The sequence below is a fragment of the Terrapene carolina genome, unplaced genomic scaffold (genome assembly GCF_002925995.2).
Source record: "Terrapene carolina triunguis isolate 2854851 unplaced genomic scaffold, T_m_triunguis-2.0 Scaffold95, whole genome shotgun sequence".
Lineage (NCBI taxonomy): Eukaryota > Metazoa > Chordata > Testudines > Emydidae > Terrapene > Terrapene triunguis.
The window spans coordinates 36420393-36439125 of NW_020664446.1; the positions used below are offsets into that span (position 1 = coordinate 36420393).

General features: G+C 41.4%; 1 protein-coding gene across 2 annotated transcripts in view; it reads left to right on the forward strand.

The window, feature by feature from the left end:
* PRKG1 (protein kinase cGMP-dependent 1) overlaps positions 1-18733 on the forward strand; it is an 893233-nt gene that overhangs the window by 766410 nt on the left and 108090 nt on the right. For both annotated transcript variants that reach the window (XM_026650906.2, XM_026650905.2), the window contains exon 8: positions 17480-17545. In XM_026650906.2, coding sequence (XP_026506691.1) covers positions 17480-17545 — 66 coding nt within the window. The remainder of the gene's footprint in view (positions 1-17479; positions 17546-18733) is intronic.

The following is an 18733-nucleotide window of genomic DNA, read 5'->3' on the forward strand; positions in this document are numbered from 1 at the left end:
TTATATCGGGGTAGAGGTGTATTGACCCAGCCCCACTCTGTAATCCCAAGCATGTATTTATGAAATCTAGGTGGAGGAGTGGCTTATTTTATAGGCATGTGATAATAATGAAAAATATAATTATCCGTAATTATGAACAAAACCAATATGAAGCTAGTTTGGGATTTACCCCTGAAGGGCGCTTTAAATTGCGGTAACTACCTTTGATACCTGTCCTTCAGGTATCTGGCAGCTCAGTCACCCATATGTTTTCTCTGTTTGAATATTTCACCATCACTCCAAATCTTCCATTACCACATCTTCACCTCAATTTCTGCTTCTGACAGGCACCATTCCTAGTATGCTACTGCGCATTCTGCAGCTGTCCCTTAGTTTCAAAGGAAGGTCTGTTGAGGTCAGTTTAGAAGCAAACCTCTGACTGTTGTAACTTCCTTCTCTATTATGGTAAATAGCCAGTAAGATAGCATGCGACCCATGCGGTTCACAATCTCATTCACTTCAAAGTAATGAAGAAAAGAGAGATAAAAGGGTTTGCACTTCAACTCCCTCTAAAAGGGAAGAAAAAGGCTTTTTTTAACAGTGCAATAATTACTTTTCTGTAAAATCCTAAATGGATAAAGTGCATCTATAGTTTTTACTGTGAGGTAGCTAGGTGACTTAGCAATACACCCCAGTCCCATGATTGACCTAGCCTCGTTTACTTTATGGTAACACTACAGTGCCTTGTCGATACTATGTTTTTACAACAGGATAGCTAGATAACTAGTGCAGAGTAATTCTCTCTTTATAAAATCCTAAATGGAGACAAGGTACCTACAGATTTTACTGTAAGTTAGGTAGGCGAGGTCAGTCTATACCCCATGCCTATGGTTGACCTCGCTCTAGTGCCTTGCCTCTACTAACATTATCCTTTGATAAAAACACACCTTTGTCAGTAAAGTCATAGCCTCTGGCACACATCTCCACATTCTTGGTCACACAGGTAAATTAGGAACTACCAGCAAAATTTATGCCCAAGGATATTCCAAGTCAAGCCACCAGAGCTAACCTAGTTTTCTGGGCCTCTAATCCCTTCGTGAAATGGAGCTTCCATTCATTCTCTTGTTAGAAGCTCTGCCTTTCTCACTAACCAAAATGAAGAGGTTTCTACAATATCCTGAGTTTAAAATTCTCTCTTTTAAGACTTAATACTCTGTCATTCTGGGGAGATCTTGCAAACTCTTCTGATATCTGATCATCTTTATCTCACTGTTAGAGGAGAAACTATGTTCTCTGTACCAAGACTCAGTTCCTTACAAACTGTAACCATTGGCCTAATTCTGCATTCCTTACACCTTGCTGGGGAGTCTATTTTATTCGGAGTGACTCAAAGAGAAGAGTGCCTCTTGTTGAATCAACATAACTACTTCATGCAACATTGAGATTTTTCCTTGACGTGCTCTTGTCCAAGCATAAATCCGATTGGTCTCAGTCTGTGTAACAGTGTGATTTGGCCCTTAAGAGCCAGGAATCCTGAGGCTAGCCAACCCTGTTCAATAAATCCTACCTGTGGCATAATTAATTAGCTCCTTCCCAGCTTGAGGGAACTGGATTAATTGAAGTCAGGTGACAGCCTGAAATACCTAAGCCATATAAAAGAGCTGAGAAAGATAGTTTGGGAGTGGGGCCACAGAGAGCCATTAGGCTTCCGTGGAAGACTGTGAATGAGGGTCTGCAGGACCCTGGGAGGAGACTCCAGGGAAGGAGCCTGGGAGTCAGGGTTCTATTTCAGAGCCAGAGAGATGGGGCGGCTCTATGTATTTTGCCGCCACAAGCACGGCGGGCAGGTGGCTTTCGTGGCATGCCTGCGGGAGGTCTGCCAGTCCCGCGGCTTCGGCGTCCCTGCCGCCGAAGCCGCGGGACCGGCGGATCTCCCACAGGCACGCCGCCGAAAGCCGCCTGCCTGCAGCCCTCACAGCGACTGGCAGGCTGCCCCCCGCGGCTTGCCACCCTAGGCACATGCTTGGTGCGCTGGTGCCTGGAGCCACCCCTGCAGAGAGAGACTGGGAAATAAACCGAAAGGGCGGACTGACAAGGAACCCAAGTGGAGCAAAGGAACTTTTGGTTTTGTTTGGACTTTTGTTACCTCAAAAGGGGATTGAACCCCTTGGAGGGCTCAGCCATGTGAATCCCCAGAAAAGACAAAAAACCCATATGAAGGAAATTGAGGCAGAGAGCACCTTCAGTGCCATGCTCAGCAGACACAACCCATGATAGTCTTATTACCCTTTTCCTTCTCAACATATGCAAAACCCAAAGTATCTTTCCAGCCACACTTCCAAAATCCTGTCTACATCTAGATTATCTCCCATTTGGACTGCTATAACTTCATTCTTTTGGGCATTTCTGACACTTTTATTCTCTTCTGGTTTATCCAAAATGACACTAACAGAGTCATCTTCACGTGTTACATCACCCCCTTTCATAAACCCCTTTCTCCTCACTTTCAAATTCCTTGTCCTTGCTTCCAAGGCTCTTTCCAGCTCTGCTCCTGCCTACATCACATCATTTGATATGCACCACTCTGCTTAAGACCCTGCACACTGACAATTCTGCTTCACTCCATGTCCCCTTGTACAAGTGCTCCTCTACCTTCTTTTTAAGCCTGAATTAACCTCCCCCAATCCTTTGCAGCTTTCAACTCCTCCAAATCCCTCCTCAAAACACACTCCCCACCCCAGTCCCTAAAACAAGAATCCTTTTAATTCTCTGTAAACAGTAATCTAAAATAAAAATAATAATTATAAAATCAAACTTGTAATTAACATGTATGCCGTACCATGAGAGCAGCCACATAATCTTTTTCTTCCCTCTATTTCCCTTCTGTGTTATATCCCCCCACATGTCCTGTGGTGATCAGTTTAGACTGTAAATTCATTCACTTGTTATATAAAGTGCCATGTGCACCTATAATGTACAAATGTTAATAGGTGGATTATTAAAATATAGCTCTGTGGTATGATCTACATATATCTTTCATTTGCATGAGATTTTACAATCTACTGTATATATGCTTTTTCATTAAGAGAATGTGAAGGAGTGTAATAATTGCTGTACAGGTTGGCTTTACATTTCTCCATAAATTGGGCTCTGGAATGTTTGGTCTGGTTTGAGACCATGGTGATGATCTATAAGAGAATGACTTGGAAGTCAGCAGTTTCTAGTTTATAGATAGATAGATAATTGTGTGTGTGTTCTAATGTATTTTGCTGGTGGTTGCTAAAGGCTGGAAGTATTGCCAAGAAACCACTTCCTTCTACTTGTCTAGCTTTGATGCAAATAAAATAAGAAACCTCTTTTGGTTCTTTCAATTTTTTCTAGTTTATTTTGTATCTTTTTCAGTCTTCAGCAAATGGATTTTTTTTCTCTTCAAGTTTTTCTGTACTTCCTAAGAGTGTAACCAGACTGCGCTCCAAATAGCACATAACCATTCTTCCCAGTAAACATCAGAGCACATATATAATAATGTATTTTATAGCAACACCTAGTGTAAAATGGACCCATGTCATTACTTTTCTAACTAGTAAAATTGTGCATATAAGGATACAAATACTTTTACAACAAATGTGAATCAATGGAAAAATATTTGAGCCTGCAGTTTGTTCCATCACTGCTACAAGCCTGAACCAAGAACTTTGCCATAGCTGTATGTAATTGATTCCTTTGACAAATTTTAGCTCTCATCTATCTTTCTTTCTTTCTATGAATAAACCTTTAGATTTTAGATTCTAAAGGATTGGCAACAACATGATTTGTGGGTAAGATCTGACTTGTATATTGACCTGGGTCTGGAGCTTGATCCTTTGGGATTGGGAGAAGGATTTTTCTTTTACTGGGGTATTGGTTTTCATAACCATTCATCCCCATAAGGAGTGGTGCTGGTAGTGATACAAGGAAACTGGAGTTTCTGAGAGAATGGCTTATATGACTTCTGGTTAGCCAGTGGGGTAAAATCAAAGTCTCTCTGTTTGATTGGTTTGGTGTGTGAGACGGGGTTGGGACTCACCACCTGGCGCGTCCTACTGGTTATCTCGGGAATTAGCTCTGTCCAGTGGAGCGCCCCCTCCTGATGGTGTCCCGTCCGTCATCTCACCCTCGGTTGGCATGTCCGGACCCACATTGCTCCCAAGCTTGCGGCGTCCTCTTCGAGCCACTGCCCTCCAGCAGTGCCCCTTAGTCCATCATTGCCCCCTTCCGGGGAGGGGGGGAAATCAATCAGCTGCCTCTCTGCGTCCTGGCCAATGTGGCCAACTGCACCCTCAAAGTCACTCCCCTCTTGGCAGGGGGTTGGTGCAACTCTAGATGGCCGCTCCGTTGGCCGGGTGCAAGGCAAGGGGGAAAGGGGAGGACCCAGGCCCGCCCACTACTCTGGGTCCCAACCCAGGGACCCTCTAGTGGCAGCCGTCCTACCCTCCTTCTCTCCCTCCGTCTGTCCACATCCCTGGGCCGCTTCCCTTTCGGCCCCTAGCACCGGCTAGGCCCTTCCCTTCAGGGCCTGCAGCCTGACAGACTCTGGGCCTGCCCAGCACTGCGCTGTCCCGGGTGCTAGTCTCCCAGCCTGGAGACAGACCTTCCCCTGTCGAAGGCCTGGGAAAGACTCCCTGCTCCTTTCCTGAGGAGCCTTCTTATAGGGCTGAGCCTGGCCCTGATTGGCTCCCTCTAATCTGGGCCCTGATTGGCTCCCTATAAGGCTTTCCCTGATTGGCTCCCTGTCTGCGCAGGCCCACTGGCCTGCTGCAGTCCAAATTCAGGGAGTGGGACAGCCGCCCCACTACACACCCTCCCCCTTAAGAACCCTCTCTGGGGTGAATTCCCTATTGCCCCTGTGCTCCTTGCAGCTGGGCCCTCAGGGAATCTCTCTCGTAGCGCAGGCCCTCCACTAACTGGAGCAACCTGCCTCCTTCCTCTATGGTCTGGGTCCCCACCATAGACCTCCCTGGTCCTACGTGGGTTCCCACCTCATTTGGGTTCCCACTTCGGCCCTCCTGGCGCTTGGGTGGGTTCCCTGGTTAAGGTGGGGCCTCTCTGCCCCAGCCCCTTTCTCCTTACGGGCCTCGGTCTTCACCACCCGTTCCCTGGGGCTGGTCTCAGACCGAGCCTTTGTCTCAGGCATTCCCCCTTTCCGCCTCAGGGGGCAATGCCTTTTTATGTGGCCCTTGGTGTGGCAGTGGAAGCACCCTCGGCGCCTTCCCCCTGCCACGGCCCTATCACAGCCTGTTTGGGCCCTAGCCCTTCCCTCTGGGCTGGCCTGGGCCTTGGGAGCCCTGTAGGGGAACTCTCTCCTTAGGTGTCCCTGCTCCCCACAGACCCAACAAGCTGGGGCCCACCCTGTTACTCTCACAGGGGGCGCCTTGTCTGGGTGGGGCCTCACTGCCCTCTCCCAGTAGGGACACTCCCTCCTGAAGTGGCCCTTTCGCCCGCAGGCGAAACATTTCTTGAGCCCAGGCCTCTCGCCCTTGGCGCCCGGTCCCCTATAGGGTCTGGGTGCCCACCCCCACAGCAGCCAGAGCACCTCGCTCTGCTGCTCGGCAAGCCGAGCCACCCAAGCCCTCCAATAAAAGTCTTGATTCTCCACCATTTTGTCTGTCTCTTAGTCTCTCGCTGTGGCACAAACTGCCTAGTCCTTTGCTCTGCCCCTTGTGTCAGGGGCGGGATTGATACCAGCATTCTCCACCACGTGTGGCGGGGTTGGGACTCACCACCTGGCGCGTCCTACTGGTTATCTCGGGAATTAACTCTGTCCAGTGGAGCGCCCCCTCCTGATGGTGTCCCGTCCGTCGTCTCACCCTCAGTTGGCGTGTCCGGACCCATGTTGCTCCTAAGTTTGCGGCGTCCTCTTTGAGCCACTGCCCTCCAGCAGTGCCCCTTAGTCCATCATCGCCCCCTTCCGGGGGGGATCAAGCAGCTGCTTCTCTGGGTCCTGGCCGATGTGGCCAACTGCACCCTCAAAGTCACTCCCCTCTTGGCAGGGGGTTGGTGCAACTCTAGATGGCCACTCCGTCGGCCGGGTGCAAAGCAAGGGGGAAAAGGGGGGGACCCAGGCCCGCCCACTACTTTGGGTCCCAACCCAGGGACCCTCTAGTGGCAGCAGTCCTACCCTTCTTCCTTTCTTCCGTCTGTCAACGTCCCTGGGCCGCTTCCCCTTCAGCCCCTAACACCGGCTATGCCCTTCCCTTCAGGGCCTGCAGTCTGACAGATTCTGGGCTGGAGTTACCTTCCGCTCCCCCGGGCATACCCAGTACTGCACTGTCCTGGGTGCTAGTCTCCCAGCCTGGAGACAGACTTTCCTCTGTCAAAGGCCTGGGACAGACTCCCTGCTCCTTTCCTGAGCAGCCTTCTTATAGTGGTGAGCCTGGCCCTGATTGGCTCCCTCTAATCTGGGCCCTGATTGGCTCCCTATAAGGCCTTCCCTGATTGGCTCCCTGTCTATGCAGGCCCACTGGCCTGCTGCAGTCCAAATTCAGGGAGTGGGGTAGCCGCCCCACTACAGTGTGCCTTAATAATAAAGGACACCCAGCCTTGAATTGATACTCTCAGTTGTGTCCTGCCAGAGGCTGCATCATTACAGCCTAGGAAGACTATCTTCTGGAGTTGGAGTCAAGATATTCTTGGTGAATCCTAAACTGTGGAATACATTTCTGTAATAGATTAGAAAAAAGCCTGTGTCTAAGCATCTTCAGTGTAAACCCCACCTACCTGTCATAAAAAATGAAGATATGGGGAGAGAGAGGATACAAAATTAGGAAGCTGGACAAGCTTATTGACTCCAAATCTCGCAATGATTAGCATGAGGCTCACGTCATGACTGTCTCAGGTCCATGGGGCTGTGGTGATTACTGATTGACCTGAGTTTGAATATAGCTTTCAGTGATAATCTTTTCAGGCTTTTGCTAGCATTTTCTCTCTTTATTTCTTCCTATTGCAAATTATGTTGGGGAAGGATGCAAGATTGATCTTGGCCCAATTGGGAGTGGTGAGATAGGTAGGTACGTAGAGGCAAGAGTGCTCAAGTTCCAAGGGGACTGAGTTAAGGTGAGCTGTTGGTGAAGATCTGGAGTTGTGCCAAGTTCCCACGGCATACCAAGTGGTGTTGACACATCTAGGCACTGTGCTGTTGGTGTGCTATGGGAAGGAGTAGAGGTAGTGAAGCTTCACTCCAGAGAAGTGGAAAGTAGCATTGCAAATGAGAAGCATTTTTATTTTTAATTCACAGATGTTATTTGGGTGCAGGCTGCATTTACCTTACCTATGTTCTGAGGCATTGGTGATAATTGTGGTGCCTTCTGGAGGAGACCCAGGAAGTACAGCTGCTGAGCTAGTTCTTAGGCTTTGTCTTCAGTTGGAAAAAGGTAAGCTCTCAATTCAGTTAACTAACACAAAGTAAACTCCTAGTGAAAACCAGGCAGTTTGTTGTTTTCATCCATATTAGCAGGTTGAGTTGAAAACTGTGGAGGAGCCCAGGGTTTACCTTGGCCTGATAAGTCATGTGAAAACTACAAACTGCTTTGTCTTCACTAGAATTTTTCCCTGTGTTTAGTTAAATTATGTTAAGAATACACTTTTTCTCCTAGTAAGGATGAGGTCTTGGTGACAGGAAAGGGGCCCCAATCTGCTTTCTATGTTCCTGCCTGTTGGATGTTTCTAATACATAGCATCTATGTTCTGAGTCAGTGCATAGCACTCTGCATTAGCACTTGGCCTATAACTAGATACAAATTAAGCTGTTGGTTATCATCTGTAAAGTCTTGAGTAGTCTGAATCCTAGGCATCTGAAAGACTGCCTTTTCCATTGTTCCCTGTGTGATGTTGTGCAGTCTATATGGTTTTATAAAAATATGATAAGTGACTATAATGTAACTGGAATAGTTTTATAGAAACATGATAATAAGTGAATATAATGTAACTAGAATATGCTTCATGCAAAAGGTCTCTTGTAAGGTATCATTACAAAACTTATAATCTACTGAGTGTGATCATGCTATTTGTATAAATGTACCACTCTTGTATCTAAAACTAGAAATATAAAATATAACTCTGAGAGCCTATTGTAATTATGCAAAGTGTGGGCCGTTAATGGTGGGTTGGAATCTTGATGACTCCCATTAACCAGGACCATTGTCTGTCGATGGCTGTTTTACCTGTGAGTCTTCCTGTATATGTGTGTGCTGGCAAGTGGGTAATGAAGTCTTGCAGTGACATGTGATCATGTCACCTGAACTGGAATCCATCTTTAACCTGGTGCTTTTCCAGTGAGGGGGCGTGGAAACCCAGAGGAACAAAGGGTTCTCGCCTTATGCAAAAGATATATAAAGGGGTTGAACAGAACAGAGAGAGAGAGGAGCCATCATGAAGAATCCCCTAGCTACCACCTAAGCTGGAACAAGAACTATACCAGGGGAAAGAATTGTGCTGAGGCCTGGAAGGTGTCCAGTCTGAGAAAAAAACTTACTGAAGCATCTCTGAGGGTGAGATTATCTGTATTCAGTTTGATTAGACATAGATTTGCGCATTTTATTTTTTATTTTGTTTGGTGACTTGCTTTGTTCTGTCTGTTACTACTTGGAACCACTTAAATCCTACTTTCCGTATTTAATAAAATCACTTTTTACTTAGTAATTAACTCAGAGTATGTATTAATACCTGGGGGAGCAAACAACTGTGCATATCTCTCTATCAGTGTTATAGAGGGTGAACAATTTATGAGTTCACCCTGTATAAGCTTTATACAGGGTAAAACGGATTTATTTGGGTTTAGACCCCATTGGGAGTTGAGCATCTGAGTGCTATAGACAAGCACACTTCTGTGAGCTGTTTTCAGGTAAACTTGCAGCTTTGGGGCAAGTAATTCAGACCCTGGGTCTGTGTTGGAGCAGACGGGAGTGTCTGGCTCAGCAAGACAGGGTGCTGGAGTCCTAAGCTGGCAGGGAAAACAGGAGCAGGGGTAGTCTTGGCCCATCAGATGGCAGCTCCCAAGGGGGTTTCTGTGATCCAACCCGTCACACCCTGCTATGACTGTTACATTATTTTGTACACGTCTTGCTGTCTGTCCCCCATGGCTGAACTCCTGGGGCCTGGCTTCAGGGCATTTTCAGTGGAAAGATCTTGGCACTGAAATTTTGCTCCCTCTTACTCTTTACCACAGCCCAAGATTAACAATTTTAGGGAATCAGTGCAACACATGTTGTTCACGTTGACTTTTTAAAATTTTTTTTTTATTTAAGCCTGAGTTTCAGAAGAGTGTACATCCCATTACTGAGTGCAGGTAGTAGAAGTTAGGGTCAGTTTAATTTGTACCAATTACTGCCAACACTTGTTTGTATTAATTCCCTTTATATGTAATGATGGGGACAATAACAATAAATAAAACCCCTCTATTGCAAAAAATAACATCATAGCTTTGGTTACATAATTCAGTCCTCTATCATTTCAGATCTACTGTATTGATAATAACAATACCTAGCTCTTATATAATGCTTTTCATCCATAGATGTCAAAGGGCTTTACCAAGGAGGTAAGTAACATTATCCCTGTTATACAGATGGGGAAATTGAGGCAAAAGCAGTGAAGTGACTTACCCAAGATTGCTCATCAAACCAGTGGCAGAGCTGGGAATAGACCCAAGCCTCCTGAGTTCTAATCCAGGGCTCTGTCAAGAAGGCCACAATGCCTTCCAAATAAATATGAATAGTTAAAAATAAATATAATCAATACAAAGTCATAATATTTTTCTTTTAGAGCTTTTGTATAAAATATTTAAAATAAGACATTTCTAATAGACTGGAATTAATTTGCATCATTCACCAAACACAAAAGAATCAAAAGCACCCTGGCATTTTCCTTTGATCCATTCTTTATAAAATAATATCCATAACTGTCATTAAACAAAAGGTAATTCACAGGTCTTACATACAATCTTGGCAGGATTTCAGAGCATCATGTGTAGTACGATTTTTGAATTAAAATTTACTGTGATATTAGCAGTAAGTGTCTGGAGTCTCAGCATGATTTTAGAAGCTTCCAGCAGAGTAAGGGAAAGAGCAGAAATTTTGGATAGAAATACCTGTTATCTTGCTGGGCCCAACAGGGTTCCTGGAAAAAACTGTTTCAATGTGACCCCCAAATCTTTAACTTTAAAAGCATTAAAATAACAACAGTCAGAAGGAGCACACACAGCTATCTCTCTTTCCTGTAATATCCTCCCTGAGGCTAAATCTTTTCAGTTGGAATCCACTGTGAATGCAGCTAAATATTTGATACAGGAGTCCAGAGTAAGTACTGTTTATATGCTACCAGATGGAATAGAGCTATGAATTACTGTAAGCGGTTGGTACATTTTTTCCAGCCTATACAGTAAATCATAAAACTTATTTTTAATGAGTAGAGGAAAGGAAGCTATAAATAATGCCTGTAAAACTTTGTTGTTGGACTAAAGTGAACTGGTGGGCTGTAGGAAATGTTTTCCTTTTCCAAAGCAGGTGTGAATTGTTGTATGAGCTAATTATATAGCAGTGTACATAGTGCTGCCTCTAATGTTATTTCAGTTTGTGCCTTCAAATTTATGGTGTTTCATAACCAAGTGTCTCTGGGATTGCATTTCTTTCTTCTTCCAAAAAGTTGTAATTTCATTGAATGCATTTCTTCTACAGCAATTGTATTAATTCTGTATCTTAGATTAAAAAAAAAACCATACTTCATTACAGCTGAAGCTTTTTCAGGTTGCACATTTCACTGGTTTTAGATGAACATTTATTTGCATATTTGGTTACACACTGATAGGTGTATAACTATTATTTAGGCTAACTGAGAGTTATGCTCAGACATTGCCATCAAAGTGAGAATGTATTCCCAAGGTTTTCTTACCAGCATCTGCACTGCTATATACTTACTACTTTATGAGAATACACGATAGATATTATAACTTTACAGCAGACATTGTTACATTATTTTTTCTTTTCAACATTGTGAAAGAACATGGTCTTCCATGGTTTAATTTTATAAATTCAGGAAAGAATAAAAAACATTTTATGTCTATAGAAAACTATAATATTTAGAAACATATCCCCAGTTTATAGGGGGAAATCTTTCTAAAAGTGTAAACAATCACAAGAAGCATAGTCCTTGCAACACATAAAATGAGGGAAGAATTTGACTTGGAGATACTCAAGTACTCTTGATTTGCAGGATAATCTGGAAAGTGGTCTTGCAGCCTGCGGCAGTTTAAAAGAGGAACAAAGACCTCTTTGGAATTAGAAGATAAGACATTTCTAAATAGTAGTAGAGGCATTTCAGAAGCACCTAAACTACAGGTCTCTGGGGGACTATGAATTACACACTAGTGACCAGTAATTACCTGCAGTATGAGATTTAATGCGGCTCTGCTTTGTTGGATACAAATTGAATTTTTCTAATATTACATGGTAGCTTGTTATGCACAGATGGTTTCCAAAGGAATAGTTACATTACCTTCATTACAGTTCAGTTGGAGATCTATGCTTAACCATATTTCAGTAACATATAATAAAAAAAAGTTTTTAGGAAATGTGGCATAAATTATATTCACGGGGTTTAATGTAAATTAAATCTATTTCCTCCCCCTATTTCCCAAATGTGGCATGATGGATGGGCCTGGGAGCGAAGGCTCACTTTTTAGGATCATCAGCAACCTTCAGGCAGTAATAGCTTCAGGAGATATCATTCATAGTTGGACTTCATTTCCACAAAGAGATGTGGCAATCTACATTGGTATTTGTACTGGGGAAGGGCCAATGACACTTTCTTCTGAAGGCACTGCTAGCACAGACACTGAAGCTAAGAGCAAAAACCGAAGGAAACTGGAGAGCATATAGAGAATGAAAATTCCACTGATCCCTGCCCCCTTTGTTTGGGGTGGCAAAAAGAGAAGGTGCCCGGAGCAGTTAATTGATTTCTTGAACTTTAGTAGCTAATGGCAGGAGCCCAGCTTGTGAGCTGTGATTTTTTTCCACTTTCATTTTTGGAATTATAATGACAACCCATCTTAGGGTCACCCTTTCCATAGCAGGACTGTTCCTGGAAGAAGATACTACCTGACATGATTGGTTTGCCTTTTGAAAGCTCTTGCTACATAGAAAAGGTCCAGGTTAAAAATTTCAAGCACCTACGTCACTTTTGAAAATGGAACTTAGACTCCAAGTCACCTAGGTGATTTTGAAAATTTTACCCTTAGTTTTTAAATAAAAAAGAAGGAAGTAAAGCTTCAATACTGAATACTCACCAGTCATAGGAAAACTTCTTAGTCTTTTGCAGGAAGAACAACATTCTGATGTTCCTAAAATGCTAATGTATAACTTCCTGAATATACCTTTCTTTATTTCATCACTGGCCCTGTGCACTAGTTCTTGTCAAAATCTTCTTAATACACCTGATTTGGAGTTTGTAGAATGAGTAATTTGAGATAAGTCAAAGCAAATAGAAATTAGAAAAAAAAAAGTATTGATGAACAAAAATGTGCAAGATTTCTGCTATGTGTCCCAATTTAGGACAAGAAAAGAATCTCAAGATCTTGCAGGATGGGGGAAAAAACATTTCCTGCCCAGCTCAGATTAGTAGGTAACTTTTTACAGGACTTGTCTTCACTGCTGGCAGTATAACTCAAGTGTTGCCCTTAACCCACTTCTCATCCACATATAAAAATCTCTATCTCCAGTTAAGTAGTGCTTTAAACTCAAGATATTGGCCTGTTATGGAGTATGGGTTACAGCCTGAGTGTTTCTGACATTCGAGATAGTAATGCAGTGAGAATAGAGCTGCAGGCTACACCTCAAGTTAGCTCAATTCATCAGCTGCTAATCCAGTCACTGTGCTGCTAATCACATCACTCTGTGTAGCTCTGGTGTTGTTTCACAGTGTGGCTGCTCTCTCACTCAAGCTAGGCTAACTCAAGAGGAGTATGGATAACACAAGTTAACTCTGCAGTGAAGACATACGCTCAGGGGAGTGTTTTTTCACACCCCAGAGCGAGAAAGTTGCAGTGCTGTAAATTGCCAGTGTAGACAAGCCCTTAATGTGACAGTCTATTGGAGACACACTCTTATGTTCCATATACCACTTTTCACTTTCTCTGTAATGAGAGAGCATTTTGAATCCTCTGATCGTTATTAGTGCTGGCAAATACTGCAAAACATTTTAAGAACTATTCACATTTTTAAATTAATTGCTTAATTGTGTTTGCACCATTTTTTGTGTTCACTTTCCACAGATATTCTAGAACTGAGTTTACTGGTAACACAACAGCAAATTTTAAGCCAACTATTCACTGAATAAATAGTCTATTTCAGTACAATTTATTTTAAGGATTACATTAATTTGATAATTTTGTATTATGGTAGCACCTAAGAGCCTAGTCATGGACAAGGACCACTTTATGCTAGGCACTATACAAACACAGACAAAGAGACAGTATCTGCCCCCCAAAATTTACAATTTAAGGCTTTGTCTACACTAGCACTTTTGTCAGTCAGGGGTGTGAAAAAACACAGCCCTCACCAACATAAGTTTCACAGACAAAGTGTTGGTGTGGACAATGCTATGTCAGCAGGAGAGGCTCTCCTGCCAACATAGCAAACACGGCTCATTGTGGGTGTTTGAATTCTGCCAACAGGAGAGCTCTCTCCCGCCAGCAAAGAGCGGCTACATGGCAGACCTTACAGCGGCACAGCTGTAAGGCTGTGTCTACACTATCCTACAGTTCAGCGTACAGGAGTGGGAATAGCAGTGTGCACCAAAGTACTACACTGTAACTCCCCGGTGTGGATACTGCTGGCACAAGCTAAAAGGTTCCTAATTCACACTAATGTAATCCTATTCAAACAGGATTATATTAATGAGGACTTTTTGTTCATACCTTCAACATCTACACTGGGGAGTTACACACCGCAGTTTGGTGCATGCTACTATTCACACCCCTCCAGTCCAAACTTGAGGGCAGTGTAGACAAGCCCTAAGTAAATATAATCAGGGAACAGAAATGTACCATGTAATCTACGTCTCCAATCAAAACTGCAAATTTCACATATGAAATGAGCAGTTCATTGGAAGACCAAGAATTAGTCACAGAAACTATTCACAACTATGTTTAAAAATTGTTGTTTGTAGGTAATTTGTCAGCAGAAAAATGATGACATTCACTGAACTATAAATTAATCACCCAGCTCTAACAGGTGAATTCTACCTGTATGTACACGTGTTCATGTCTAAAATGACCCTTAACATGTATTTCAGTAGTAGTACCCTGATTTATAGTGATACAATACACTTTTAAAAGCTCTAGTAAACTTAGATCTTATATTTCCTTTTAGAATTTTCTGTTCATTTTATCAAGTATCTTAATCTGTAGAAGAATCCTGCTGACCCTGTGGCTAGAGACATACGTTTGTGGCATTGTATGAAACTGCTGAGCTCGATTCAAAAAAATAATAAAAGGATTTGGCATTCAGATTAGTTTGTCCCTATGCGCAGGTTAACAGGTGTCTGCGTAAGTATGTGCTGGCAGAAAGGATTTGCTACTATGTCTGTTGACAGCAGGCACATTGCACCAGAGCTGTAAGAGAGAGTACCAGTGATGAGAATACTGCCTTCTCACATTAACTATATGCTTCTTTGTGGCTCAGCAATATACTCTGCTTACAGTTCCCAGTGATACACAGTAGATATCCCCACAGCAGCTGTGACCTTTTCCAAGCCTAGAAGTTTTATGTTCCAGAGCTAGTCCAGAGGACAAGATGCAGGAGCTGGGCAGAAAGAAACAGCAGTTTTCATAAAGGCAAATGGTGGATGCAAACACTAGCTATGGATTATTCAGACAGTAAAAGTGACTCTTCCGATGAAGAGTGCTGTTTCTCGGGAAGTAGTGAGGAAGAGTCCAATGATGAAGTTGAGAAAATATCAGAGTCAGTGTTCACAAAACAATACTTAAAAATCATTTCATGTTGGATTGTTTGCTTGTTCTACACTGTAGCTAGTGGCTACCTTTAAATGGAACACTTTTAAAAACCTTTGACTGAAAACTTGTTTTATTTTAACATAAGTCTAAAGTTTTATTAATAATCAGTTGCATGTTTGTAGATGTGAATGCAATTTTTATAACCTTAACATTAACTAGTATAATAGTAAGAGAATGGGTATTAATGTGTACATATGTTGTAGAACAATATATGTACTGTATTTTAAAGTCAATATGCATATTATACTGTACTTGTACTAATGTTTCTGTACTGCTAAGAATACAGATACAGTCTTTTTCTTCTGCTTTTGAAAGTTTGAATAGGCATTTAATCTTAACTAGAACAGGATTGCCGAACACCAGTTAAATAAACTCTGTAATGTGGCAGTTGGCCAAGTATATGATATCCTTTTAAAAATGATTAAGCACAAAACTTACAGTATAGTAATGCAAAGGTTCTTACAAAATGCTGAAAAAGCAAGGAAATTCTGAGCTTTCCTGTCTCTGTTCAGTTCCAATAAATCTGTTCGCTCAAGGCAGTACATACTGTATGGCATATAAGCTAACCGAGTCAGCGATAAAAGGGCGTATGTGCGACAGTAAGGAAACATAACATTATACAGCTAGTGGTACTACAGCAACAATAATTTCCTTCCTGTTGTGGGGTGATCAGAACCTTAAGGTTTTTAACATAATAGTAATGGCATGATTTCCTTTTTTTAAAAAGCGTTGTGCCATAGTAGCATATAAACAACTGAATGGATATTGTTTCATTTTTACCTAATAATGGCTTTTCATCATCAGAAACTGAGTGTTGTGGAGGCAGTTTTCTCAGTTTCTGCAGGAAGGGAGCACCTGCTTTTCTTCTGCAGCATCCCCTTTGGCTGAACAGTGTCTCAATAGATTCAGAGTAACAGTTATTTCATCATGAAGTCCCATATAATGAAAATGTTATGGCATTGTTACATGGCCTGGAGACTTGCACTAAAGTAATTTCCCCAGTGTTATCTAATGTTGTAGCTTCATAGTATGGTAATGATACAAGAGCCTCCAATTACATGAATTTTAATTGTTTGGTTTTTAAATTTAATGTAAAATCAGCTTCATAATTAGGTCCTCATAAACTAATGTTAATATTGTTTTGCTTTCCTAATTGTATATCATAACAGTACTACAAAGAGACCAGCATAAATTTCATTGCTCCTGCTACAATATGAACTCACCATGTAAATGTATTTCATGTGTGTGTGTTTTTTTAAATTGACAAGAAACATATCTCCTTGCTCAATACACTGAGTTTTTCCAAACTTATGAATATCATGTTCTGGCCTGAGTCACCTCTATTTTGTCATCATTTATGCATATATGAAGAATGTGCTTAAAAAAAAAAGACTCTGATGAGTACCAGTCGTAGACTTTTACACCCACTTTGCACAGGTTAGAAAGACTAGCCAGGGTGCACAGCAATGGAGAGCATCCAGCTCAAATGCCAATTAATTTTCATCTGTAAAAATAATGACGTAGTTAATCACTGTAAACTGAAATCATAACCATCTTTATTTTTACCACTTTATAATTTGTAAATTTCAATACATTTAAACTCTCTTTTTATGAAGAAAACCATTGCATCCAGGGTGACATTTATTCTAAGCTGTAGTCAGGACTAATGAACAGCTAAGGACTTAACTCAAGTCATGGACTTGTTTGACTGAAATCAAATGTTATAATCTGTAGCCGTGTATTACAGTATGATATACAGCAGGAGATACAAAGGGTTCAGTAATGAAGATTCAGAAAGTAAACTGAATGTATTTCTAGGTGAATGTATGGTTTGAAATGACACATTTTAGTTTCTGAAGAAGGATTTAAAAATGAGAGTGGGATTTTCAAAAATGCTCAGGAATGGCCTAACTGCTTCCACTAACATCTATAGTAAAACTCCCATTAATACCAATGGGACCAGAGTCAGGCCAATGCTGAGGGCTTTTGAAAAGCCCACACTAATTGAGCCTCCCACAAGGCCCCGTCCCTTCCCAAGCTCCCTAATGCACAGAGTGGAGAGTTCATCCTGAAACATGCCTTGGATGTGATGTAGCCTGCTGTATTTTGCACCCATCCCAAGGAGTAGCATTGTGTGGATGGGAGTGGGTGCATCCAGGGTGCACGAAAGAAATAATCCCTGGACTCACTCAAGAGCCTGGCCTGTGATTGTCCCTAGCCCTTGTACAAGACACCCAAGAGACTGAAAGGGAGATTATATTTGTTATTTCATTTGTATAAAATATTTTTTTAAACTTGCTTAAAACTTGTGTGAATTATGGACACTTTTCAGTGATCGATTAAACGTAAAACTGTGTAACATACAAATCTCTTTCATGAGACACTTTAATAATGACTCTAAGGTATAAAGATTGTTAACAGAAAGTTATATCTTACTTAAGAGATGCGTTTTTCTTTCAGGGAAGATGTCAGAACAGCCAATGTCATTGCTGCTGAAGCAGTAACTTGTCTTGTCATAGACCGAGAGTAAGTATATTGTTTTCTTATCATACGATACTGAATATCTTCAGTTGATACTCATTATAGTTCTTAACTAGTGACTTTGATCATTTTGCAGGGAGATATTGTTTAACTTTCATTTTAAAAAGTTGATTAATGACTTTGAGTGATACATTTATAAGATATTATATATTATTAAACTGCAACTGAATAATGCTTTTAAAAAACCCTTCCTGTATACAATTTAATTTATGACCAATTAAGAAAGCACCGGGGTTCTAGCCAATATATACAAACGGTGGACATTAGGACTGTCAGCTAAGTAGCTTTCTTAACACACTCACAAGCAAGGTATATGTTACATAAAATAGACAGTATGCTTCATCATTCCCTGAGGATAAAGGGAAATTACTTAGCTCAATCATTTTAGCAAATATTCATTAAGAAAACTATGGAACAACTATCAGATTTTATCTGAACAATTCTGTACAGATAGTTTGTTTGTCTTGGTTTAATCATAAGTACAATTAATAAATATAGTTATTCAAAAATTAATCCTAATTGGTTATATTACCAGTTGGTCATTTTCCAGTCTAATATGTTTTCATTTCACCATTAAAAATGTTCCTGAACTAGTAAGAAATCAAAAAATTAAATTTAAACTTCTAAGACAGTAGTTAATCCACAGTGTATACCGGAGATTCCTAGCAATGTTCTGCAATTAAGAGAAGAGTAGTTGCATAATGCTATTTATAGCTCAAGGCAAGCATAACTGGTCTGTGGCCCTAGAGAGTCTGATGTTGTTGTCAGTATAGCTGTTATCAGCTTTTAATTGATTGTTTTATATATGCAATGGTAAGTGAAGAAGCTTATTTTAGTACAGTGAAAAATCTATTTTGAAGTGTATAAAGTACATATTTAAAGCCTTGGTTAACTGTTTACATTAATACCTAGAGGATTTTGTCTCATCTTATATATTATTCAAGCTGCACTTTAATTTTAGAAGACACATCATATATTTCATTTTTCCCTGGATTATAGTTGTCTATATTATATTGTTATTATATCTATATTATTGCCTCTGCTTCCAAAGTCACCAGTGTTGTTCTAAATTTGCATTTTTCTAATTTCAGTCATTTTGAGTTATCCACATGCAGAATTTCTGATTAGAAAATACAGGGGTTGCCATTTAAAAAGTCAACGTTTACTAACTAC